Source organism: Coloeus monedula (assembly GCF_965178545.1).
Source record: "Coloeus monedula genome assembly, chromosome: 10".
NCBI classification, from domain to species: Eukaryota; Metazoa; Chordata; class Aves; order Passeriformes; family Corvidae; genus Coloeus; species Coloeus monedula.
Window position 1 is genome coordinate 25,126,855 of NC_138790.1, and position 27,771 is coordinate 25,154,625.

The following is a 27,771-nucleotide window of genomic DNA, read 5'->3' on the forward strand; positions in this document are numbered from 1 at the left end:
TTACCCTGATTTGCTCCATGCTTCCAGTGGAGTTTGGAATATTTCAGTACATTTTCCATTCAGCTGGGATTATCTAAAATTTATTTATTATCTAAATGTTATTTCCAGATTCTTTCCAGCTCTTGCTCCCAACTCTCCTCCAGCAAATTCAGATGTTGATTAATAAGCAATAAATAATAATAAATACTACTTTTACCATAAGTCTCTTCACAGTCTATTGTGGAATTTTCTAGTATTCTACAGGGCTGCAAATAAAAGGAATCGTTTTACATCCAATAAAAGCACCAAAATTATCCAATACAATGTGTGAAAAGAGGAATTTACACCTGGACCTTCCACAGACATCAAACAGTTTTTATTTTCTATGAGAGAAACATAAAAGGTGATTAGAAAACACAGCAATGACAAATATTTACCATTTGAAAATGCTGAAATGAAACAAGGGAAACCATTTCTCCCCCACTTTTTCCTGCAGACAAGGTCTTGGAATATTTGGATGCAGGATAAAGTCAAACTAATGCTTCACAGAGGAAGTAAAAAGGTGTCAGAATGCAAATTCAATACATTTTCCTTTTATATCCAGGATCTACAATTAAAAAGAAGACAACCAAAGTCCATTTCCAGAGTCAGCCTCCGTTTTTTATCACCACAGATCTGAGAACCAGGAGAAATAATCCTAAAAAGCAGCCTTCCAAGGGAATGCTGATGCAGGTGAGTTCCAGTGAGGTACATCCAGAGGTGGGGCTCAGCTTTCTCCTCTCCTGATGTGCCAGTTTCCTCCCAGCTTTGCTGAAGAAACACTTTTGCATTTTATTTATTTTATTTGGTTGATCTCCCACATTTAGTTGGATGATGGGCAGTGTAGTGGGAGTTCATCCAGGCTAAATTCCAATGCTCAGACTAAACTTTCATTATTTGGAAGTCCCACCTGGCCAGAGGGAACTTTGTGGGCTGGGAACAGTCACTGCACACAGCCAGGTGTGTGACAATGACATAATTGAGTAATTACATCGATGGTGAGATTGGTACAATTCCCCATTTGGAGCTGCAGTAGTGGCAGATGTTCAAGGAGCATTTTTCCACCCAGAGTGAGGAACTGGGAGCAGATGGATGAACACATCCACGTGGAAGATTCCCTCAGCCAGGAGCCTGCCCAGATATTCAGGATTCCACAGAAGGAAGGAGGAGGGGATAACAGTGATCTCCCTGCCCTGGGTCCTCTGCAGCTGCAGGACCTGGCCTGGCCTGGCCCCACTCACCCCTGACTGTCCCAGCCCTGCTCAGTCCCAGCCCTGAGCCTCAGTTCCCATTTATCTCCCAACTCCTGCCTGGTTCTCTAAAATGTTCTGGATTGGGAGGTATAAAATGATGTTTCATGGGCTGCCAGGTGCTCTGCACCTGAGGAATTCCCCCCTAAACAAGGAAATGCCCCTGGCTGAGCTGCCCTGCCCATCTCCAGTGCAGGGTCTGGAGAGAACCAGGGCAGAACATTCCTGGGTATTCCAGTGGAGCAGGACACAACACTCCTGTTCATTCAGGTGAAACTCTCCCTGCCTGCACAGCTCATTAAAATCTCCTCTAAGAGACAAACAGAACAACTGAATGTAGGAATTCCACGTGGGAACTGGCCTGGGATGGTCCTTGGGAGCTGTCAGGCCACGGGGCTTCCCATCAGCCGTTCCTGGCGGAGAGCAACCAACCTCTGGAACCACTTCTCCTCAGCCTCTGCCTTCTCGATGAACAGCTGGGCACAGGGAACAGGAGACAAGTTGGCACAACTCAGCAACTCCATGTTTGTGACCATCCCTTGGAACACCCATGACTGTTTCAGCACCCAAAGGAAAAGCTCAGGGGGTTAAAGACAAAGGTGATCCAAAAACATCAGGAAAAGCAGAGACTTTTCATGGAATCCTCAAAGAGTTTGGCTTGGGAAGGATCTTAAGGATCATAATCATTGGAAAGCCAAGACTCCAATGCAAGTTCATCATTGTACATCTTGATCTCTGGCTGTCTCTGTCCAGTGCACAGAACTCACACTGGTTTCTTTACTGCAAGGCATTTTTAACTTGCTAATTCTTAAAAAACTCTATGTAAGTCCTTTTACTTCCAACTGAAGTGCTCCCAAAGGAATCTGCTCAAGTGTAGCCACAACAATTTAAAATTATCTGAAGTCTGTCCTGTGTCTAAAACTTTGCAAGTTGGCAGAATGGGCAAGTCCTGAGTTTTCCACCTGGCTTCCAACTACAGAAACCAAAAGCAATTTGTCCTGAATTTTTACTCAAGGGGATCTTAAATTCCCCTGTGTTACATTAATTATATTTTGTTATAAAATTAATTTCTAACTCCAGAACTCCTGGTGAACTTCCTGTGGGATTGCTCTGCTGGGCAGTGGGAGGAGTGGGATCCTCTGTGTCCTGCTGTCTCCAGAGCAGGGATTTTGTGAGGAGCAGCACAGCAAAGGCTGTGGGGTGCTCTGGCCCTGCTCTCATTCCAGGGGCTGTTCTAAAGCTAAAGATGGGATAAATATGGCAACACTCACGTTTGGATGTGCCAAGGAATTGTCATCCTGGTATTTGATGGCAGTGGGAATGTGGGCAGCTGGAGGCTCTTTCTCAGGAGCCGCTGCCTCAGTGGTTCCTGCTCCCACATTTCCAGGCTCATGCTGCAGTTCAGGAGGTTCTGTCGACTAAAAAAGAAACAAACACACAGAATTGGAGTGTTTTATCCCCAAATTCCCAAATGTGGCAGCATCTTAACCCAGCACTTGGCTGTCTTCCCAGGAAAGGATCCTCATGGAAAGACTTCTCGGCATCCTCAGCAGGATGGACACCCTGGACATGGACAAAGGATATGAGGTGACAAAAAAAGGTATAGGGAGAGAGCTTGAAAAACTCAACGCTGGGATTTTGGATCACTTCCTGAAGAAGCTGCATCAGCTTCTTGGAGACTTCTGGAAAGGCAAGAATTTACACATTCCTGGGGAAACAACCAGGGATAATTCCAAACACTCGCTGCCAGGTGGGGAAAATGAACCAAGCCTTGGCTTGCACATATCCCAAACCAGTTCCCTACAACACCAGGTGGCCAAAATGCAGGTGATTTCTGGGATCTGGATGTCTCCTGTTGGGTTTCTGGAAAGCTGATTGAAAAGCAAGCTGCTTCTTTTCAGGGAGTAAATACAGACTTAAAGTCTGGCTTTAAGTTAAGCAGCATTAAAAATATCTCCACTCTAATTACAAAGTAAATGTCTGATCACTTTGGGATTTTAATTCTCCTGCTTCTCCTAAAAAAAGTCTTTAGAACGGATGATTTCCTTAAATTCTGACACATTTAAATTCCCTGAGCCCATCCTGAGACCATCAGGGAGTCCCTGGTGGGATTTCAGGTGGGTTTAGGGTTGATGCTCTTTCATCAATGGAAAATCCGTAATAGTGCAGCTTCCTCCTGGCTCTGAGGGGATAATGCAGCAAGGAAAGGATTGAGAATGTGCCTTGTGGAAGGAAGATGTCCCTTTTGGGTGGGAAATGTCCCTTTTGGACAGGAAATGTCCCTTTTTGGGTGGGAAATGTACCTTTTGGATGGGAAATGTCCCTCTTGGACAGGAAATGTCCCTTTTGGGTGGGAAATGTCCCTTTTGGATGGAAAATGTCCCTTTTGGGTGGGAAATGTCCCTTTTTGGGTGGGAAATGTCCCTTTTTGGGTGGGAAATGTCCCTTTTGGGTGGGAAATGTACCTTTTTGACTTCTTTGCTCGACCTGAAGGTCTGTGGGATGAAGGCGTCGCTTTCGATGGCTTCGATCTCCTTCACTCGCTTCACTTGGTCGATGAGGGTGGCTTGGTCTGCAGAGGGAAGGTGGGATATCATGGGATCAGTGAAATCCTGGGATCCAGGCCCTGTCCCAGCCGTGCCTGGAGGAGATTTTGGGACATACCAGGAGAAACCGCTCGTGCAATGCAGCCCAAAATCCTCTGTCACAAGGGAAAGCTCCAAGTAAAGATAACAACAGTGAGGCCATTGCTGGGAGCATTCCAAATGCTGACCTAGGGATTTGTGGGATAAATGGGGAAGAGAAGGCTCCAGGGAGAGCTCAGAGCCCCCTCCAGGGCCTAAAGGGGCTCCAGGAGAGCTGCAGAGGGACTGGGGACAAGGCATGGAGGGACAGGACACAGGGAATGGCTTCCCAGTGCCAGAGGGCAGGGATGGATGGGAGATTGGGAAGGAATTGTTCCCTGGGAGGGTGGGGAGGGGCTGGGATGGAATTCCCAGAGCAGCTGGGGCTGCCCCTGGATCCCTGGCAGTGCCCAAGGCCAGGCTGGACATTGGGGCTGGGAGCAGCCTGGGACAGTGGGAGGTGTCCCTGCCATGGCAGAGGTGGCACTGGATGAGCTTTGAGGTCCTTTCCAACCCAAACCATCCCATAATTCTAAGCTGGCAAGAGCTGCACTACAGCAAAGCCCATAAATACAACTTCAAGCCTGATTTTTTGGGGGGATTTGGAAGTAAAAAAAAAATTTGCTACATTTAAACTTGTGTTTGTAAGTCCTGCTGCCTCGGTGCTGAAACCTTCTCCCTTAAAACAGATTCCTAAGGATTTCTGGGGATAAATCAAATATCCCAATGCCTGCTGGGGAGAAGGAGTCAGAATTCACTGAGGTTTTGGATACACCAGGCCTGAGGGTAAATAAAAGGACAGAACATGGAACCTGATTAAGCCAGGGATAAAAAGAGGCAGGAAAAGGAGATTTCAAATCCACTGCTCAACTGCAGTTTCACAAAATCCCAGCCAGCTCCAGGATCCCACCCGGATCCTGCACAAACTGATGGGGATGACAAATTAGGAAAGGGGCAAAAATCACTGAATGCTGCCAATGACATCAGTGACATTAACAGGGGAAAATGGACTGGAGGAAGCAGAGCCCATTAGTGCAGGGCACTTTTGACAAACACATTACTGGGAGATAAAACGACTTCCAGCTGTTGTTTGTCAGCTGTCAGTGGAAGGTTATGTATTTCATAGGAAAATCAAAAATAATGGAGTCAGAAAGCTCAGAGGCTTCAGACAAAAAAAAAAATCAATACTAACTCAGTGCATGGTGAGTGTTTTTACCCTGTAAGGGTGGAAAAAAAGGAACTAAATCTCGGATTAGGGCTGGTTTTTAATAAAAAGGTGATTCCAGCAGCAGGTACAATTTCCAGCCCTGTCACCTTGGCAGGAGGGACCTTGCCCAGTTTGAATGGGAGCATCATCCTTCAGGGATAATTCACTATTTTACACTTCTCTATTTACATCTATTTCTATCCTGCCACAGATATAAATACACACAGCAGCTTTTACAGCTGTAAATTCATATGGAATTGAGCCGGATCAGCAATAACCTGGAATGTCACTTCAGAACTAAAATCTGCAGGAATTCTTTCCATGCCACCCCAAAATACCACACACACAATAATTAAAAACACCAAAGAATCAGATAAAAGAAAAGAAACAGAGAATTCGACGACCCTACAAATTAGATAAAAGAAAAGGTAACTTCCCTGCAAGCTCTGCCTAAAATATTCCCCTTTTTTTCCTTAAAGACAAAATTTATTCCACTAAGAGTTTTAAAATCAATGAAACAGAAGCATTAAATGACCAATAATATCTTGTGAATCATCCATTAAATAAAAAAATGTTTTAAACATTTCTTGGATAACCTTTGGGTGTCAATTTTTATGGATTTGTTGCTTATCCATAATCCTGACCATGAACATGTACCTAAAGAGATTTTTTCAAGCAGGTCTAACTCCAGAATCAAAGCAATGTCTCAACAAACCTTCAATATTCCTCAGAATCGGTTTCTTCCTATTTTACTAACCGGATTTAAGGGGTTAATGTAATTTAAAAATATAACATGTTTTATGTTAAATGCTTTCAAAACCCAAAAAAGCTGTCATTTTTTCTTGCTCTTTTGAGTAGAGGATGAAAAGAAGGAAAGACCCCCAGACTGCAGAGTAAACAAACAACTACAGAAGAAAACATTTCCCCTTTGACCCCGTTTTCTTTGGGGTTTTTGGAAGTGGTGTTTCTATCCAGCTGCCTTATAGCACGGTGTGTTTTCCAACAGAACTGTGTTGTCACACATCCCACGGTTTTTGACTGATCCCAGTTTTACTTAAGCTGCACAAACGGACAAATTAAAGGAAAATGAAGTTTTCCCTGGACAATTTGCAGTGGGAGAGACAAAACCTCCCTGGCTGTGGGAGATCCTGGATTCTGTACTAAACAGAAGGGAAGCACTGGGGAAAGGAGGAAGAATCCAGCAGGACAGTGGGATTCACTGCAGCCGTGCCAGCTCCAGATTTTACCAAACCTGGGGCTCTGGTTTTTAGGGAATGTTCCTGCCTCAAGTCCTGTGTGCAGGAGAGGATCAGTTATCCCAACCCTGATCCCGTGGTATCCCAGACTTCTGATACCCTTCCCAGCCTACATGCTGGAATTCCAGGGCCAGCGGGAGCTGCCTGGAGATCCTCCCTGGGAATTCTCCCTGGGGATCCTCCCTGGGAATTCTCCCTGGGGATCCTGCCTGGGGATCCTCCCTGGGGATCCTCCCTGGGAATTCTCCCTGGGGATCCTGCCTGGGGATCCCTCCCTGGAGATCCCTCCCTGGGGATCCTGCCTGGGGATCATCCGTGGAGAACCTCCCCAGAGATCGTCCCTGGAGCCTCAGCGCCCACTCCAGAGGTGAGAGCTCCCAACAGCCACAACATTCCTGGCACTCCAAGTCCCCCCTGCTCCTGCCCAGGCTGGAAGGGACTATCCTGGGATGTATCCTGGGATGTATCCCGGGCCATCTCCTGGGATGTATCCCGGGCCATCTCCTGGGATGTATCCTGGGATGTATCCCGGGATATCTCCTGCGATGTATCCCAGGCCATCTCCTGCGATGTTTCCTAGGATATCTCCTGGGATGTTTCCCGGGCCATCTCCTGGGATGTATCCCAGGCCATCTCCCGGGATGTTTCCCGGGCCATCTCCCGGGATGTTTCCCGGGCCATCTCCCGGGATGTTTCCCGGGCCATCTCCCGGGATGTATCCCGGGCTGTCCCGCGGCCATCCCGGTTCCCGGCCGGGCTCCGCTGCCGTTAGAGGGAGGCACCGCCTCACTCAACAGCGCCGGAGCCTCCGCGCCGCGGGTGCCGAGCCCGGGGATGCTCCGAGCGGAGCATCCCTGCAGCACCCACCCCGGGCATCCCGGATTTCGGGATCAGCTTCCAACCCCCACCTCCCATCCCTCTGACAACTCAGCCAGGATAAGGCTTCCCATTCCCGCTGCCGCTTGCCGATCCCTGAGCTCCGGCAGAGCTCCGCTCCGACACTTGGCCACACTCTTTCCCAGCTGTTGGGATTTCCAGGGAAAGAACTTTTCCCAGGCAGAGGCGCAGGAAGAAGAACCACGCTCCAAAAAGAGAAACTGGACAGAGAAAGTTTTGCCCGTTCATTTGTGTGCTCCCAGCTTCATTGCAAGCACTTGGAAAATACAATTAAAGGCATTAAAGTAGCAAGTTGTGAGTAATCCAGCATTTATTTACTACAGGGAGCACACAGGATTTACAATTAAGTTGGAAAAATGTGAATTAACAAGAAAAAACTTTGTCCAGACTTGTTTTAAAATCTTGTGAGAGTGAGGTTATTAAAATATATTAAAAATAGCATTTTGTGAGCACTGTGGTACTTACTAGAGAGAATACTACAGAGAGTACCAGACTACTCTAGGTTTGCTATTTTAATACGTTATAGTGATAGTAACCTCGTTTTTATAGGATTTTAAACAAGTCTGGACACTAACAGCTTTTCCTTTAAAAACCTGGGAGCATTAGGTATAAAATGCAGCAGAAAACAGGAGGGGAAAGTTCAGCAAGCGAGCTCTGAATTTAAGAACCTTGAACTTAAGAACCTTAAATTCAAGAACTTTGGATTTAAGAAGGTTAAACTTCTGCTGGAGCTCTGCACGTCCTGCGTGCAAGTCGCCTTCACCACTGCCCTCCTCACACCCCTGCACCCCCATTTTGGGGCTTTTTGGGGTATTTCTGAAAACATCCTGGGCAAGAGCCACACTCAGCCAGTGGAGAGCTGGGGCCAGCCCTGGCACAGTAAATTTTGTTGGATTTGTGGCCACCCCACGTTTGTCACCGTGCCGACACCGGAGCCGCCGCGCTCCTTCCTGGGCACACAAAGCCAGGGCTGTAATTCAATGCTCAATTTACCCTTGTCTCAGTGGAGATTTCTCCCCGCTAATTGATAGAAATTAAGCCATTAATCAAGGCACCAGCCATCATTCAACCCGGGGAAGATGAATCCAAACTTTCATCATAACCACCTTCCCCATTTTAGTGTTCATTAGCATTAATTTTTAATGCAATTATGCTCTTCTTTTACGCTGAGCTCATAAATTACTGCTCTTTTGTTGCTCGCTGGCCTTGTAAAATCCAAGGTAATGCTTTGTGCTCTGATCTTAAAGGCAATTACTGCCTGCTTCTATCTTTTCCATACCTCTATCCCAAATAACCTCTGTGTTGGAGGTACAGACTCACCAGTGCGGATCCCACACGGATGTTTCCTACAGAGCAATTTGTCCACATTAAACCCACACACTGACACAGGCAGAGCAAGAATTCCTGCTTTTTCTGCTGGATCCCCGGATCCACCGGCAGAGAAATGACAGGAAAATGGGATGGTGCATTGGATACAGGGAAAAAATCGGTGTACTGGAGTGGAAATAAGCTGTGGATGAGCGCAGGGAAGCCGTGCAGGACAGCAGGGCTGCAGCTTGGAGGCTCTCCAGCTTTTCCAGGGATCACTTTGTGCTGTCACTTCAAAAAGTGCTGCTGGCACGTGCCCAGCGCTCCTTTCTTTGCCCTGTGCCTGTTACAGTGTGTGGAAACCCCACAGAGCCCTTCCAGGGGATCCTGTGTTCCATGGGATCCGTGCTGGCACTCGGTGCCCCGAGTCAAGAACTTCCAGCCTTTTATTCCCACTCCATGCACTGATCCTCAGAAGCCCACCAGGGGAAAGGCACAGCAGCTACAGCCACCTCTGGCTGCCCTCAAACACCTCAGAGTGGTTCCAGGGAAAAGGAAATGTACTTCAGGAAAATGTTGCTTTGTTTGAATTATTTTTCTGCTTCTTTTCTGGGCCGGACCTTTAGCTGGGATATGGGATAATGTCACTCACAGCAGCTAAAGGTCTGCCCAGCACCAAGAAAGTATGATCCACCTCTAAGATGCCAATTTATCTAGGCCTTAGCCAGCCTAAATAAGACAATTCCCAGTCAAGTCTCATGCTCATCCCATAGATTCCCAGAAAACCCCCCCCTCTGGAAGTACCTGTGTGATGATCCACGAAACCTCATTTCTGACCAAAATAAAATCCCCACACCAGGGACTTAAGAAAACGGATCTGGAATTTTGTTCCATACACCCGTTTGTCTCCCATACACCCCTGTTTATTTCCCTATACACCCCTGTTTATTTCCCTATATGCCTCTGTTTCTTTCCCCATACACCTCTGTTTATTTCCCCATACATCCCTATTTATTTTCCCTATACATCCCTATTTATTTTCCCACACACCCCTATTTTCCCATAACCCGTTTATTCCCCATACACCCCTATTTATTTTCCCCATAACCCCTGTTTATTTCCTACACATCCCTATTTATTTTCCCCATACATCCCTATTTATTTTCCCCATAACCCCTGTTTATTTCCCACACATCCCTGTTTATTTTCCCTTTAGAAACAGCTTTTCAATACGTAGCTATAAATTTGTGTTTCAACTGACTTGAAGTCCAATAACCAATTCCATGATGGTTTTTACAACCCCATTCCCTTAAGTGACTTCTCCTTTAGCACAAATAAATGCCAGGGAGATGACAGGAGAACACACCACATTAATGAAATACAGAAACCAGATTTGTTTCTCATCCTGAAATCTGAAGACGATTTCAAGACTTTTCATTTGTAAAAATAAATCCTAAATTTCCCTGTTAGGGAGATCATAAATTTCTCTGTTTCACTTGTGGAATAGTAAAAATTTAATGACACCAGCTGTGATTGCTAAAATAAAATCACTCAAATATCAGCTGCAAATATTCTTTGATATTTATCAAATATTTATGGAATGGTTTGGGTTGGAAGGAACCTTGAAGCCCATCCAGTGCCACCCCTGCCATGGGCAGGGACACCTCCCACTGTCCCAGGCTGCTCCCAGCCCCAATGTCCAGCCTGGCCTTGGGCACTGCCAGGGATCCACGGGCAGCCCCAGCTGCTCTGGGCACCCTGTGCCAGGGCCTGCCCACCCTGCCAGGGAACAATTCCTTCCCAATCTCCCATCCAGCCCTGCCCTCTGGCACTGGGAAGCCATTCCCTGTGTCCTGTCCCTCCAGGCCTTGTCCCCAGTCCCTCTGCAGCTCTCCTGGAGCCCCTTTAGGCCCTGCAAGGGGCTCCGAGCTCTCCCTGGAGCTTCTCCTCTCCAGGTGAGCACCCCCAGCTCTCCCAGCCTGGCTCCAGAGGGGCTCCAGCCCTGGAGCAGCTCCAGGACACTGGGACTGGGGGCTCTTCAGGGAGAGCAGGGAAGCAGAAGAGGGAAGTCTGGAATACGAAGGACAGGAGAGGATGGGCAGGCACAAAGCAGGGTACAATTTAAGGAACACATTTCAAAGTGATTATTAATTGCAGCAGCTTTAATAAAAAGCCTGGAATTGATTCCTCCAGCAGCCATCATCCATGGGGGGCCATCGATCCCCTCTCCAATTCCCTTTCCCTCAGCTCTGCCGAGGGGGAACACGGACACAGAGAGTGGCCAAACCCCAAATGCCCGTTCCTCTTCCCAGCTCTCATTATCACCGTGTGGCTGCTCTTCCTAACAAGCCACACTCTGCCACTGCACCAAAACTCGGCATTTTTTATTTTCTCCTTGATTTGCTCCTGCCCCCTTTTAATTCCAAACCAGCAATATAAAGATTAAACAGAGATAAAAGAAGATCACAGTGTGTGCCAGATGCTGGAACAGCCTCCTGGGACCAGCAGCACAACACCAGGTGTTGGTGTCAGCCTAATGAAGTGACACTGGCACACCAGGGACACCCAGGGCGGGGCTCCAAACCTGCCATTATCCAGGCAAAACCAGGGAATATTGGAAATTCCAGCTTTGAGAAGGCAGGAAAAAGCAATCCATGTGTTTCTATAAATGTATTGTCTGTATTAAATAATTTGGGGGTTAAACAAATTGAGTTTGGTCTTTGCCACCACAATGAACTTCAGGAAAATTTACTGAAGATAAATGATGACCTCAGGCAGTAACTGCTGAACTTAAGGGCATCCCAATATAGGGCTGAGTAAAGCACTTTAACTTATTACAGCTCCCAGCCTGACCTCACCCCAGCAAATCTTCTCCTGGCACATCCAACCTGCGGTTTAATATCCATTACACCCAGGGAAAGTCTTTTAACTCTCTCTAAAGGAAGTGGGAAGGGAAGTCAGTGGGTTGGGGTGGCCTGGGCAGGGCCAGGGGTTGGACTTGTGAGCCCTGTGGGTCCTGTCCTGCTCAGGATGTTCCGTGGTGGCCATGGACAAGATTCTTCACGTGAGAACTCCTGGCCCTCAGGTTAAAGATGAATGCAAAAAGATAAAACTTTTAATTTGGGTTCATAGAGTTTATAATTAAGGGATCTTCTAAAAGTTGAGTCTTCCAGGGTTTGTTTTTTTTTTTGGTACATTCTAACTTTGCTTCCGTGACCCCTCCAGCACTCGAAATCACAGAATCACAGAACCACAGAACAGTTTGGGTTGGAGGCACCTGAAGACTTGAAAAATTTCACTTTGCTAAGGAAAAGCCACCCCAGCAGCACAGAGGGATCAGCAAGAGCCTGGAATGACCCCTCAGGGATGGGGGTGATTCCCTGTTTAAGGCCAGCTGTCTCCCAGCCCGACGTTCCCGCTCTCGTTTGCATCCCTCCCTCCCCCTGCCCACGTGGGCCTCATTTCCAGGCCTATTCAAAATGATATTTTCCAAGCATGTGCCACACGACTTGTTCATATAAATGGAACAAATTAAACTGTCTCCACAGATATCCCCTCACATTTGTAGCCCTGATTCCTCTCCCTCACACGTGGCCAAGACACCGTATTATCTCCCTGCAGAGGTTGACCTCAGGATATTGGATTCTGCCACGGAGCTCTCCGGGACTAAACCGACGGGAAACACTTAATCACCCCCGCCTTTGCAGGAAAAAAATCAACTTTAAATTTGCCCTGATGAAAAATCAATAAACCAGTAATTGCTTGGCTTATCACGGCGTGGAGGAACAAATTGGGAAGCGGAGCTCGGCGTCGGTGCAGATTCCAGGGAAAGGCGCGGAGTTTCGGGATCACTAAGCCAGAAAAGGGAAAGGTCTCACAGTGATAATTAAATCTACTCATGCTGATTTTCTGCCAAATTTATTTCCCCAGAGTCTATCAAGACGGTGCAGCGCTTACTGGGGAGGCAGAACTAATCAGTTCAGCGCCGGGCCAGCACGCGCTGGGCACGGGAAATGCAAATCCCGGGATAAAGGCACCGGGAGAACGCCCTGCCCATCCAGCACCACCCTCCCACCGACCCACCTATGGACTGATGGCCAAAAAATTCCCATTTTCTGTTCTGCTGTGTTCTGGAACAACCTCTTTTCCTGGTTTTCTGAGGCACCCCCAGCTCCTCCTCCCCACAAGGGCCCTGACATGATGTATTTTAAACTCAACATTTAAAAATGTTCTTATTCATGGTAGACCAAGAGAAACGAGCCCCAAATCTCTCCCTAACATCACCCAGCGTGTTCCAGTTTTCCCTCTGTGGGTTTTTTTTCAATTTTTCTTTTTCCCACTCCACCTACTTGGGATTTGTCTGGAGTGAAACCCAAGTTTGGTGGCCAAATCCCCTTTAGATTTTGTCACTTTTCAGGCAGTGCCAAAGCAAGTAAACAAACACCAAAGTATGGAAATCCAACCACGGAAAATACTCCTGGAAAAGTAGCGTTTTTTGCTAATAGACCTAATTTCATGCAGCAAATTAGCATAGCTCCAATGGAAGTGCAAATGTAATCAAACTGAAAAATTCAAATGAGGCGGGGGGAGCCTTTTTCTTTCTTTCTTTGCTTTTTAGTCACTTAAAAAAAAAAAAAAAAAAAAAAAATCAGCATTTTGCTGTGTCCTTCACGGGGCTGGAGGGACTGTGGTAATTAAAACATTTAAACCAGCACAAGCCCCCAGTCTCCCAGTCTCTAATCTGGAGCTGGGGTCAGCTGTCTGTAGATTCTAATTTGTCCTCAATTTTTTATTCATGCTGGGGAAATGCTGCATATTTAACAGGAAACCAGCGGGAAGGGGCAGCGCTGGGCTTGGAGGTCAAATAATTTGATTTCCGAGCAGATTACATGGAACATCCAACGTCTAATCTCACACCTGATTTGGCAATAAAATGACAATAAAAGGAATGTTAAGACACCCTCGCCATGGGGTGGGCAATAACCAGTTTTTGTGGGCTGGGGAAGGATTGTTTTATTTGTAGAATTATTTTTATTGCAGCTCCTGGGTAAAGGAGTCACAGGATGCCCACACAGGCTGGAACTTCCTTTTGGAGAGTTCTAGTTAAGGAAATAAAATGAGGAAGATTAGAGAAATCAAATGTTTTTAAAACTCATAATTTAGAAATGATTTTTAAAGATTTAATTTAATTTCATTTTATTTCAGTGACTGGACGTGGCACTCAGTGCTCTGGTGGGGATCAGTCCCAGGTTGGAATCGATGGTCTGGGAGGTTTTTTCCAACCTCAGTGATCCCATGATTCAAAGAGGGTTAAAAACCACCCAGAGATCCCAGAGATGATGTGTGAGGAAAGAAGTACTAAGAAAAAATGCAAAAAAGCTCTTTTTCCAAGCAAAAGATGCCACTGGAGCCCAGCATGGCTGGGACAGGGAAGGGAACACACTGAGCACTGGTAAATAGCCTGTTTGCAAATCCACATGGGACATAACCCTACCTAAACCTGGAATTTTAAATCCATGTGGGACATAAAAACTGGAGTTTCCCAGTGTGCAACTCCCCTGGATGTCTTGGAATGTTTAAATGCTTCGTGCACAATTTAATAAGACTTGGTATTTTCCAGTGAGAATGGACTCTTTTACTCCTAACTGGGAGCCAACTCCTCAGCAAATGGATGAATTTGAGTTATTTAGGAAAAATCTTCTCTTCATTTTTGAACATCCTCACAACTCTTCAAAGCCACCCCAGGACAGTTTTCATGGCTTATTAATAAATTATAAGGAAGTTTTCCTCCCCATTTCCCTGCAAATGACCATTGTTCCCAAGTCCTGAACCCCTTTTTTCTTCCCTCTGCCTTTCCACACTCGCCCTCCCAGTCCCTGCTGGCACAGCAATTGCAAGCACATGTGCCACTCACAGTGGGGTGTGAGCACAAAACCCCACGTTTTTTTCCAAACATTCCCTGCAAATTGGTGCTGGTGGGACCCAACCACCTCATCTCAGTATCCCTGGGCCCCGTGGGAGCCTGCCTGGGTGATTCCTCCAGGTGGAAAGGTTCCCCCTGGGCCCAGTGGCTCCAAAATCCAGGAATCACAGCGGGGAGGGGGCACAGCTGGCTGGTTTGGTGCCTTTTCCAGCCAGAATTCCAAGCGTCCCTTCCTCCTCCTTCCATGTCTGTGCTATCCCACTTTTCCACTTGAATTTCCTTCTTTGGTATCACAAGAACCTTTGCCAAGCAGGGTTAACTGGGAGCACCAACTAATTCCCCTCAGCATCCCACAGTCCCCAAGTAAAACAAACTAAAGATCAGAACATTCTGATTTTGAATGAAATTCACAGCAGCCGTGGTTTCAAAACTGGGGAATTTTCCTGAGTCGCCTCTTGTAAGTAAATCATGGAATCCCAGAATGGTTTGGGTTGGAAGGGACCTTAAAGGCCATCCAGTTCCACACAGCTCCAGTGAGGATTTGAGGCTCCTGGGATTGTCTGGATTGGCTCCCTCACAGGGGTGGAAATGTCTCTTCCCATCACTCCCTGACATTTCAATCCATTCACTTTGATTTTTCCAGCTGCTGGACTGCAGAGGCAGCAGCTCTGATCCCACAGGATTCAGGGCACCAAATTCCATCATCAGCTTGAGGAAGAAAATCCCACAGCCCCACTGGACCTTCAAAACAATCATTTCTGACTTCCTGGGCCTTAGTTTGTTATGAAATAAAAGAAAATGCCTCACCTTCTTCCTTTCTTCTCTTGGCTTCTTCTTCACTTCTCTCCTTGGCCTTCAACGCTTCATCTGCTTTAGCTAAAAGGAAGAAGAAAAGAAGAGTTAGAATTAGTTAATTTATCCTATCAAATCATGGAATGGTTTGGGTTGGAAAGGACCTCAAAGCCCATCCAGTGCCACCCCTGCCATGGCAGGGACACCTCCCACTGTCCCAAGCTGCTCCAAGCCCCAATGTCCAGCCTGGCCTTGGGCACTGCCAGGGATGGGTTGTCAACAACCTCTTGCCAAACAACATTTCCTGGGCTTTAAACCCAATTTCCTGTTCCTTTCTGCAGGTCCCACAATGAAATCCACGTGCATGAAAGACCAGAACTTGGTTCTTCACTTATTTTATTTGAAGTCATTCCCACAGTTAAAGGACATAAATGGGATTATGGAGGGTAATATCAGGTCAATATTAGTGGCAATATTAATGCAATACAAATCCCTGCATCTATTTTGTGTTAAGCAAAGCCTTTAAGAGACTTTTAAGGGGTTTTCTTTCTTTAAACCCCAATCTCCCCACCCCAGTTGCCCCGGACTGAACTGCAACGACCCAAACATGGTGCATTCATAAAGTGGCAGATTTGCTGCCATAGTGAGTAATCCATCAGACCTATTTTGAGGATAAAACAGAAACAAAACAATATTTCCAGGGCTGCAGACTCTGCTCAGAGTGGGAGTCACACAGCTCTTCCTCAGCACTTTATTAGGCAGTACACAATTTTCTCGTCACTCCAAATCACAGCAGCAGCACTTAATCCATGTTACAACAATATTCTTTAAAAAGAATCTTTTTCCCTCTAGAAACCTCTTCCCTTATTACTTAATTATCTACCAGTTGCTCAACTGCAGGGGTTTTCAAACACTTTCCTACAGATGTTAAAGAAGATTAAAAATATACAGCACAGTAACAAGGGACTATCAATATACTCTGTAAATTAATTAAATTTCTGTTCTAGCACATCATTTATTCCAAAGCATTAATGTCTCAAAGGAGCCATTCTCTTTTATTGCCATCTCACTGCCTGATGAGTGAACTAAGTGAGAATAAGTCTCTAATAACATTATACTTGATGAAATATTAAGTTTTCAAAAGTATCACCAGGCAAAAAAGAAAAGAACCAACAAGGAACAGGAATCCAGCACTTAAACCAGGCCTTCTCAGGGAGGAAAATCACTATAAACTGTGGTCTAAATGGCAAGAGCTCAGTCAGATTTGCAAATATTTAATCCCAGCACCTACTAAAATTAGGCAATAATTTATGAAAACCAAATTCAGCTCACAGGGGGTGAAGGGGTCGTTCCTTTTTGGAGCCAGCAGCTCCACCTTAAAATGCACAACCTGAACAGGGTGTTACAAAGTGATACAATCACTGCACAGACAGCTGCTTCCATTTCCACACTTTTATCCATATTTAGACAACATCTAAAGTCATGAAATATTAAAACTTTTCTGCCACCGAAGATCATTACAAGAATCTATTAAATCCCATAATAAAACCAAACCACGAGTAACTCTAAAGACTTTTACTTCATTTACACTTTATTCTCCTTGGTAAAAGGACAGGGATAATAGAAATTCCATTTAAATTCAATTTTGGTTATATGTGTAATTGTAGATATACCCCTTGAGTCATGTAAAATGCTCAGCTTATGTTTCTTTCAAATTATCCCGCTCCGATTCCCATTCTGCTCCTTACAACTGTCTTCAATATGTATTAGCAGAGCTCATTAGGCTGGAATTTAATAATGCAAACATCAGGTGGATTTCAAGACCCTCCATTATCAGCACAAGATGGATTGCTCATATAGCTCGTGGGCCAACTGGGCACAATTTAGATTCAATAAACTACCAGGCCTAAATTTGATTTATCTATTCCACTGAGCTACTTTGTTCTTCCTCCCCGATTTGTTGCTGCACAGGAACAATTCATTGGGTATCTCAGTGGCAAAAAGATATTAAAACACACTGCAAAGATGGTGCTGGTCAATGAATAAATTTTTAGCTTGTCTTTGTTAACTTTAAATCGCTGATTTCCAACCCTTGTAACTCAAGTTAGAATTGCTGCCGAGGCAGAGCTTGGCCTTTCAAGTCCTGGTTAATTAGAGGGACAATGGAGCAATTTAAGAAGTACCATGAGGATAGTTCTCCACACAAAATTGCTCATCAACAACAATTTAACTTAGCCCATAAAGCTGCAGAGCAGTCAGTCCCTGAGCTCACAGGGCACTGTCCACCACGACCAACACAGGCACTGAACCCATGAGATGCATTCAAGATTTCAAACCAGGGATTCTCTTCAAATATTTTACATTTTCTGTCGTTTTTGCACAGAATCCTGGAATGGGCCAGGCTGGGAGGAACCACAGTGGGTCAAGTGTCCAACCTCCCTGCTCACCCTGGAGCACATGGCACAGGATTGGGTCCATTCTTCTTCTTCTCCTCCTCCTTCTCCTTTTCTTCTTCTCTTCTTCTTCTTTTTTTCTTCTCCACCTCCTTCTCCTCCTTCTCCTTGATGCTGTCATCATGATGATGATGATGCCAGTGAATACATTCTTGTTCACAGCCCAAGTGCCATTAAAAGCACTAAAAGAGATTCACTTTTCTCAAATCAAGCTGCAGTTAAACATTAAAAGACCTTTACAACTTGAAGGTTGGACTCCAAGGTCTGAGAGGGCTTTTCCACCCTAGAGAATTCCAGGATTCCATGGAACCCCTGCAGTGGTGGAAGAGCTCGAGGTTTGGGAAGCAGAGTCACTCCCTGATGGATGGGTGATGCTTTAATCCTGACCAGCCTCACACTGTGCTAAGGTGAAATTATTCCAAGCAAAGCTGCTAATTAAGAGAAACCAGGAAAACCATGAATTATTCCAAGGTAGAAACAGGGCAGGGGCTGTTTTGGGGATGGAAAGGGCATTTTGGAAAGCGTGGCCTGGGCTCATGGAAGAGCCCCTGCAGCAGAGCCCTCTCCCAGTGCATGGGAGAAGCAGGGAGGGTGCAAGGAGAAGGCTCAGCCCTTCACTAAGAAGATTTCATTTTCCTGTCAAAATGAAAAGGAGAGGAGTGTCAGAACACCCACAACTGCAAACCACAAGAGGTCTGGAAAAATAAATGAATTCAACATAATTGTAGACTTTCCAACTGCTCAAAGTTGAAAATACAAGATGTGTTTGAGGAAAAGAAAGCCCAGAAACTGAAAAAACCCACATGGACATCCCATTTAAAATGCAGCAAACCATCCATGATCCTCATCAGAAAGACTCCACTGGTTTTTTTAAACACAAACATTTTTGCACTTATAAAATATTCAGTCAGCTCACATATAAAAATACAAGTGGAATCCATTATTAATTTACAAGGCCCTGTTTAATTTACATGCTATTTTTCTCTGGTATATTAAATTTATCAAGGCTTGTGGAAATCCTCTCTGCTGAATATTCATAGGCTGACGTGTAAAATTATCTGTTTTCCATCCGACAAATTCCAGCACAAACTCCAACCAACCACTTGCTCCGAGAATTCCTTTGACAGGAACACAAGGAGCAGAGCCCAGGAATTCCCAGTTCCAGAGGAAAAGTGACACCACCACACACATTTTTATCACCCCAGATTTAAGCTGGTTTTCTGTACTTTTGCCTTCAGTAACATCTCCCCCAAAATTTAAACACCACAAACATTCTTGGAGGCCTTCCCATCTTAGAGGCCTTTTCCAACCTAAACGAGTGTGTGATTCTATTAATCCATGATTCTGGAAGTCCATGGAATTCTATGATTCCATAAATCCATGGAAGCCAGGTGGCCACTTGCCCACCCCATCATGTCCACGACCATGCCCCTCTCAGTGCCATGAGAGCTCCCATCAGAGCTGTCCTCCCTAATTACATGTAAACACCACAATTCCCAAACATGGGAAGTTCCAGCCGTTGCTGTCCTGTAATTTAATTACACCAGGCTCTAATTATGGATACTGGAGAGGCCTGAGCACGAGGGTGAGGGAGGAGCTCACTGCCCCCTCCCCAGCTCTGCCAGTCACACTTAGAAATTCCCCAGAAGCCCAAATCTGTCTATTTTAAGCTTCTCCACATTCTGGAAGGAGCACACCCAGTGTTTGGAAGGGGGACGTTACCCCACTGACTCCTCCTGACATAGGAATGCTATTTCTCACCTCTTTAGCAGCATTCCTGCTCAGTTCCCTTCCCTCAGTGGTTTTGGGAAGTACTTCTTACTTTGGGATAAACATCCCGTTATGGCACAGCTAATGAGCACCTGGCTCACAGCCACAAGGGTTTTCCCAAATATTAAATGTGATTTTGGTAGAAGATACATCCGGTCACATGCAACCCAACTGAAAAAACACAGGCAAAACCCAAATGTTGTCTTGTTCTTGTCCTAAAGCACAAGCGAGATAATTGTAATTATTTGGTAGAACCAAGGTATTTGTTTATGTTGGGTACAACCAAGATAATCGTGAAGATAAATCCTTTCCTGCCAAGCAGGCAATTTCCCCCCAGTTTCTTTCACTGTTACCATTTGCAGGAAGCAGTTTGTGGATCACCTGCTGGCTAGAAACGGCACAGGGCTGGGAGAAAGCCCTGCAGGAAAGAGAGAATATCCGAAATCTCGCTAAACAAGTGACTCTTGGGCCCAAACGGGTTAAATATTAAACCAACTTCTCTAGAGAGAGGGAAGCACGTTCATCCCTGGGCAGAAAATTAACATGCTGGGCAGAAACCCGGGAGGGGAAGAGAGGCTGGAAAGGGACACGGGGTGCTGGGCAGGGAAAGGTAAGAGCTGACAGCTAAAATCCCGTTCTGGCGAGCGGGGCCGACCTCCCCAAAGACTTCCCGGATCCCGGTGACTGCCTCCTGTATTAAGACTGCCTTTCTCATCACTTAATGCTTATTTTCATCACTTTGCTTAAAATATTGATAATCAATTAGGGCTACGTCTGTTTTGCCACAGAATCTGTGTCACAGTCTATCAGCCTGTCAGGGCCAATTCAATCCTCATTCAAAGTTAATTTTTTCTCCATAAATCCGCCTTTGGAGGAGTCATTAGGCGCAGAACATAGCCCGAGGTGCAATCACCTATTCTCTTTCATTAGAGGCAGGCAGGGAAGGTGAGGGAGATTATTAGAACTTTGGAATGATCACAAAGCAGCGTGCTGCCTGTCAGATCCCCCCAACATTTCATTCATCTCGCCAGCTCGCTGCCAACGCTTCTAAATGGACATTATTCATGAACATCTGTGACACGCTGAATATTCCGAGGCTGGGAGTGATGAAAAAGCCGTGCCCCCCCTTGGACTGGGAAATTAATTCTATGGTCAGAACAATTAGGAATATAACAAACTTGTTCCGTGATGTTATTTTTAGTCCTTCCAAGATATCCTCCTTAAAGAGGTATTTTTTCAGAACTGGTTTTTTTTAAAGTGTAAACGTGACCGCTCCAAATGGTCAAACACTGGAGAATGATGAAAAAGCCGTGCCCCCCTCTGACTGGGAAATTAATTCTATGGTCAGAACAATTAGGAATATAACAAACTTGGTTTGAAATGTTATTTTTAGTCCTTCCAAGATATCCTGTGTAAAAAGGTGTTATTTCAGAACTGGATTTTTTTTGAGTCCACCCTAGATGGTCAAACACTGTATTTTAAGGTATTGAAGAACAACGTGTATTTCCTTTGCTACGGAAATAAATTGTTGGTTGGGTTTTGATAAGCAATTACCAAATTAGCAGCTTTGCAATCTGATTTGTTGATCCATTTCTAAAATGCAGCCAAATGAGACCCCACACTGGATTTGAAATTGCTACCATCTGAAATTACAGCCCACTTCACTCCTGGTGGAAAAGAAGAGTGGGAAACAGATTTCCAAAATCAAATCTATTTATTGCTGTTTCCTTCCATTGAACATCCGATGGTCATCGAGGCATTTTTTGGGTAAGAAGGGCAGAAATGCTGGTGCAAGAGACAGCCACCCACAAAATTAAATAAACCACCACCTTTTCCATGCATATTCCCTTCCTACATGCAGGGGGTTAAGATGCAGCTACTTGGAGGAAAAGTCATTTCCATCTAATGAAATCACATCAAGTAGTTATTTGAATCTCATTACAAAATTCAAAAGAATAGTCATTTACATTTTTTCCCTGATATTACCAGGAAAACAGTGTTATCATCACCAAACTTCTCACAGCCCCCAGCATTCTCCTCCCCAAATATCCTCCTTTTCCAGAATTAAGGGCCAGATCCTCAGTGAATTCAAGCTGGCACAATTCCACTACTTGAAGCGAGCCAAGCCCATTTACTCCAGCTGAGGATCTGGCACTCCCTATTTATAATAATAATCCTAAAGAAGACTTAATCAGCAGATCTTGGCTAGGTACATTCATCCATTATTTAGTGCATCCCTAATTTCTTTCTGTCTCCCACAGTTCCACCCCCCCGCCCCCCAACCACACATTGGAGGAAAAATCCAGCCTAAATAGGGTTTAACACTAAGGATTAATTGGCTGCAGTTGCTTCTGTGGCTCCTGACTCATTGCAGGGACTGCTGTTAAATATTCCAAGGATTTGTTTCCATCCCAGAAAAGGCTGTGCATTATCCACCTCGACATCTCCTCATCAAGTGATGGTGTTTCACCTCAGATCTGCTCCCCCAGCCTGCAGCCCAGCTCGGGAAAACAGCAGAATTGGATGTGATTCTTGTCTCCTGCAATATTTAACCCTGGGGAGGAAATCAGTTCTCAGAGTAAAATTCAGTGATTCCAATGGAAGTGTTTAAATGGCACCTTCTAGGTGAGTTTCTTTAGGGAGAGAGGGGTGGGAATCATGGAATTAGGAATCACTAAGGTTGGAAAAGCCCTCTGAGACCATCAAGTCCAACTGCTAATCCAGCACTAACCCTGTCCCCAAGTGCCACATCCATGCATTTTCTGAACACATCCAGGGATGAAGACTCCACCACTTCCCTGGGCAGCTCATTCCACCTTTTCCATGAAGAAATTTTTCCTCAAATCTAATCCAAACTTCCCCCAGTGTAACTTGAGGCCATTTCCTCCAGCTGATGACAAAGGAAGAGCTTCCTCTTCCTTCAGGAATGAAAAGCTGGGGAAAGGAAAAGGACAGTCTGGAGTTAAACCTTCCCCTAAACTACTGAGCCAAAAGAGGCACCAACATTTAGGAGCAAAGAAATAAATTCCATATATAAAAACTGATGGAGTAAAGAATGTTCTTACTGCTATATCCTTCAGGAGTAATTTCCACATCAATTGGAAAACCAAGAAGTGATCCCTATGAAAAACTCCAATCTGATTCAATTTATTTTAATTGTTCTTAAGCCACTATTTGTTCCAGAGTTGTTTCTTTCCCCCTGGCACACCATGGATGGAGAAAGGAGAGGACAATGGACACGGCTGTCACGGATCTGGTGAGCAGGTGAAAGGAGGGAGGCTGGGAGGGAGCAAACTGGGATAGTGGGAGGTGTCCCTGCCCTTTCAAACCATCCCACACATTCTGCAGGATAAATTTAGGTTGCTTCTTTCCTCCTCGGTGACTTTGGTGCTCCCTTTCCTGTGAGGACCTCAGACCAAAGCATGACCTTGGTTCTGCATCCTGCTGTAAGCAGAGCTCGACCAAGCCCTCCAGCTCCACAGACTGTCCTGTCCCACATCCCAGCTCCCAGGAAACACTCACTCCTCATGGAATCTGCCAGCCACTCGGCTCCATCACCCACTGCATCTGCATGAGAAATCGCCTTCATGTTGTACTACCCACGTACCTTCACACGAAAACAGAACAGCTCCTCCATTTAATTCCACAAATCAATCATCTTAATTCAAAAAACACTCACTTGCTTAAAATATAACCACTAAGAAAAATTATTGAAATGATTTCTGGGGAAAAACATGGCACTGTGCCTCAAATACAATTGTCATTGCAGGCTGTAGATTGGGAATGACAGTCAGCTTTTCTTCCTGGGGTAAGGGCAGAATTCAGCCTGACAGCTTGTCAGCAAACTTGAAAAATTCACTCCCAAAACTTCGATTCCAAACGAGCCCTTCTTTCATCTGCCAATTTCCCAGCGTCAGGAATCGCCGTGCTAAGTGAAAATCAAGCAGATGACAACTCATGTGGCTGTGGAAAGGAAGCAATAAAGCACGGAGCACGCACAGCTGATTACAGGGAACAACTCCCAGAGAAGCCAAAGCAGCCCCCAGCACCTTGGGAGGGCTCTGGGGATTTTCAGCTCCTGTTTTCCAATCGAATAAAAATATCAGGAGTGAAAACATAAGGAATAAAGCTGTGTAAGGGGCTCCTGTTGGAGCACACTTAATCAAGAATGGAGCATGATTAATATTCAAATAACGGTGCAAGAATCAGGAAGCATTTCAGAGGATTTTTTGCAGAAAGAGGGAACTTTGTTTGCCCTACTCATGGTCATTTCCCATTCTGACCACAGTGTTAATGAAAAACCTTCGTGAAGCAATGGAAAATGAAAAAGACCAAAAGGAACTTTTAAAAAGTGATTTTTTTGAAGCCTCTAAATCATAAACACCAAGACATGGTTAAAGAAGAAGAATATTAGCACCACGAAGTGGTGACCTCACAAGAAATTGAACGGGGCACTGCAAAATCAGGGAAGGACGAGGTGGAAAACTTCGGGGTCGAGGCGCGGCGAACTCCCAGGATTTACTGTGCCGGAACTGCGGAATCATAAGACAGGCAGCCAAAAGAACCTGACATCTGGCACCAAAAGGGGGAGTGTGTGTCCAGGAAAGATTTGTGGGGAGGACTTAGGGCTGATGCCAGCACACACTCAATTACAGCCCAGCAGCCTTGGGAGCGGCCGGCAGCCCGGGAACGGCGCGGAGAGCGCGGAGCTCATCCCGGCCGAGAAAATGATGGGAAACTCCACGTTCTCAGGCTGTATCCTGAACTCCTGTAATCATTTACTGTACTCAGCATTATTAAATACTCCCCCAGGATAAAAGAGGTAAATATATTGCTTAAATATTCAGCGGCTGGCTGTAAAATTTCACTGCAGATTAAGTGATGAAGATGAAGAAATGCTGCTGAAAACAAACAATTTATCTTCACTCGGCGCAGCAGAGCGCTCCTGGAACCCCGCCAGAGGCTCTGTGGGTTAGAATTCAATAACTGCATTAAAAGAAAACTACACCCCTACTACACACCAGGCTGAACATCCCTGAGTAAACAGTTTGCTGCAGCGGCGCTTAAATAATTCAGGAAGGAATTTGGGGTATCAAACATTTTTCTGAAGTACTGTTGTTTCTTAATGTATTTCAAATAAATGCTTGTTTTTAAAAGTTCAAGTAGAGCCCATTAGAGCAAATGGGAAAACAGACAAATCCAAGACAGAAAACCACCAAAGCACTGATTTCCAGGAGACGAGCGGAGAAAGATTTGTCATCAGTGAGGAAGTCACTGCCAAGGGCACGGAGCTGATAATATACACATGCATTTCCACTGCTCATCTGCAACCTTGAGAGATTCCAACTGGCTCTCATAAGTCTGGACAGCATAATTTTCCCTCAGACACATGTGCATCTATATATTTGTATAAAGCTGTAGCAAAGTAATAAATAAGCAGCCTTATTCAACACCACAAGTTCCATAAACTTTCTCCAATTAGGTTTCATTCCCAGCCAGCTTTAACTTTGGATGGGAGAGCTCTGCAAAGTACTTCAGAGGGCACTTTTCTCATTCTTAGAAAACAGAAATAATTCGAAATATTAAAACCTCATGAAGTGTTTAATGGTTTTAACCAGGAGGAGAGGGAATGCACAAAACCTCGTGGAACTGGCAGCAGAGCACCAGCTGAGGCCCACCATCCTTCATCCATCACAAAGAACTTGGTTCTGAACTTGTACGTGCACCCACGGGATGTCTGGGTATCCTTTACGTGGAAGTTGTGTTATTTAATGAAGCGTTAATCACACTTTTAATTTCACTGCTCAGTCACCCAACCACAGAACCATGGAATAGTTTATGTTGGGAAGGACCTTGAATCTCATCCAGCCCCACCCCTGCCATGGCAGGGACACCTCCCACTGTCCCAGGCTGCTCCAAGCCCCGTTGAGCCTGGCCTTGGACTTCCAGGGATGAGGCATCCATCAGAAGGTGGCGGGGTGGAACTGGATGGTCTCTAAGGTCCCATCTAACCCAAACCATTCTGTAACAAATGCTTTTTTTTTAAAAAAAAATCCCTTTCTTCAGATAACTTTCATCATAACACTTTTTGAAATAATATTAACAGATTAATTTTAAAATCTGTACAAACGTTGCAAGCAGGGTAATAACTACCTCCGAGAAATCCATTGAACTGCTTTAATCCCTATCTTCTGCCAGCACTGGATTTCCACTCCTTTGAAAAGCCACTGATCAATACTAGCCAGGCCAGGCTGGTTTGAGCCCACATGGCAAGAACAGGTAACAAAGCACTGGCTGAGGGGCTGTGCTGGGCACAGGTCAGCTCCAGGTCCAGCTCCACATCCCGCCTGTGTCCTGGAGCCACGTTCAGAGCGCTCCTCCCGCTCTCGGGGGCCCTCTCCTGCATCCCCCCTATCGATCCCTTCACATCTGCGGGATGATCAATGCCCAGGCAGCCCCACAAACACTGGCTGAGGCTTTAATTACATCACTGCTGGGAGGGAATCATTGACCAGCAGCTTTGGGGAGAGCCCGCTGCCCCCCGAACCAAAGTCGATGGAAGGCGGAGCAGCGGCTCTGGCTGGGAATTGTCCCCCGTCAGTGCCCATGGACAGCACTGGGAACTCTGCTCTGCTCCCCCTCCCTGGCAGCTGTCATGCTGCAAGCACGGGTTTGATTACTCCAATTAATAGAACGTTATCAACAGATCTCCATATTGATCCCTAACCCTCCTTTCTAATGGAAAATTCCGAGCTTGGAGCTCGGGAGTTGAGGCGAGCGGGGTTAATGGTTTTAATCTTACCCCAGTGGTATGTTGGATTTCCTGAAAGTACTGCTGACTCCTTACAGCAGCAAGCTGACTTTTTTTTAGTGTTTAATATTTAGTATTTTTTATTTCGGTATTTTCCTTTGTTACAGAAACAGGCACTACTTTGTTACCAGCTGAATCAATTTAAAAAATACCATGAACACACACATCCATTATTTTCACTGAGACTAAAAAAAAATATGAAATAAGTTGAAATGAATAATGAAGCTGAGTTTTGATTCTAAACTTGATTTACTAAAAATAAACTAATAGAATCCTTATGGTTGGAAAAGACCTTCAAGGCCATCCAGTCCAACTTCCAAGAATTATCTATGTTGCTGGAAAGTAAAAAGTTTCTTTCCATTGGCTGGTGACTGAAACATTTAAATATGAATAACTGCATGTAGAATATACTGTCACACGACATTTAATGTCCATGAGAAAGAAAAATGAGAAGCTACTCCTGAAATTATAATACAAATGACAAGTATTTTAAATTTTGGAATTTTTTCCCCTCAGTTTACAGTGCCACGGGGATGTTCCTTATTACCAGGACCAATTCCACATGTATCAAACCATGAAGGACTTTATAATCCCCCAACTTAGTCCTTTAAAACTCATTTAGCCCTATCACAGTCTGTGGCAGGAGTGGGCAGCACTAATAGGCCCCCGCTCTCCTCATTCATCCCAAATTCCCTCAGGTGTTCTCCCTGCTAATGCCCAAATGGCATCACCCTGTTGTGCAGCACATCCCTGAAAAGCTGAGCCTGGATCATTCCCCCAGGGATTCAAGCCCTGCAACCACTCCAAGCTGTTCTTCTGTCTGTGGAAAAGCCCTGCCCTGCCAGCCAGGCCAAAGGGGAAGCCAAATAAAGCTCATTTTAAGGCAGAAAAATTCAAAGTGAGGTCGTTTAAAGCAATCCCTCACGTGCCAAATACACCGGGTGCTAATGCACATGTTTGCTGCCTAAAATTTGGGGAAAACCTGGGAAATACCGAGCATTGTGATGATCTAAGGGGATTTGTGTTTGAACACATTGATCTTGTTAACAAAAAATCTGACACTTTTAATAAAAACCACGTTGCATTCAAAGTTCTGTACAACTCTAGTTATAGCCCTCAATGCTCTGTGAATATTTGGTGTTTCTCTGTGAACACCCTGGTTTTCTTGCCACGTCCTGTGCTCACAAAGGGAAGGAGCAGGGCTGCTCCACCAATCCTGCAGCGACAGCCAAAGCCTCACTCCCGAGGGATGAGACGATTAAAAACCCCGACCCAGGACACCCAGGGATGGTTAAAGCAACAAAGTTAATGGTATTTGTCACCCTGGGCAGCAGCAGCGCCCAGGGAGGGAAGGGAACATCCAAAATCAGCTGCAGGGCTGCTCCTGAGCAAACATCCGAGCTCAGGATCCAGCCCACACAACTCAAAGCCTTTCCCATTTTCTTCCTCCACCCTCCCAAGT

General features: G+C 45.4%; 1 protein-coding gene across 3 annotated transcripts in view; it reads right to left on the bottom strand.

Annotated features, from left to right (window-relative positions):
- Window positions 1–305: 305 nt before the first annotated feature.
- Window positions 306–27,771, bottom strand: part of RSRC1 (arginine and serine rich coiled-coil 1) — a 99,716-nt gene continuing 72,250 nt past the window's right edge. For 2 of the 3 annotated variants that reach the window (XM_082287813.1, XM_082287814.1), the window contains exons 8-11: window positions 15,291–15,359; window positions 3,734–3,840; window positions 2,540–2,686; window positions 307–1,744 (exon numbers count right to left, since the gene is read on the bottom strand). In XM_082287813.1, coding sequence (XP_082143939.1) covers window positions 1,652–1,744; window positions 2,540–2,686; window positions 3,734–3,840; window positions 15,291–15,359 — 416 coding nt within the window. In that variant the 3' untranslated portion in view covers window positions 307–1,651. Of the gene's footprint in view, window positions 1,745–2,539; window positions 2,687–3,733; window positions 3,841–15,290; window positions 15,360–27,771 lie in introns of all 3 variants that reach the window. The other variant, XM_082287815.1, reaches the window with a different exon arrangement.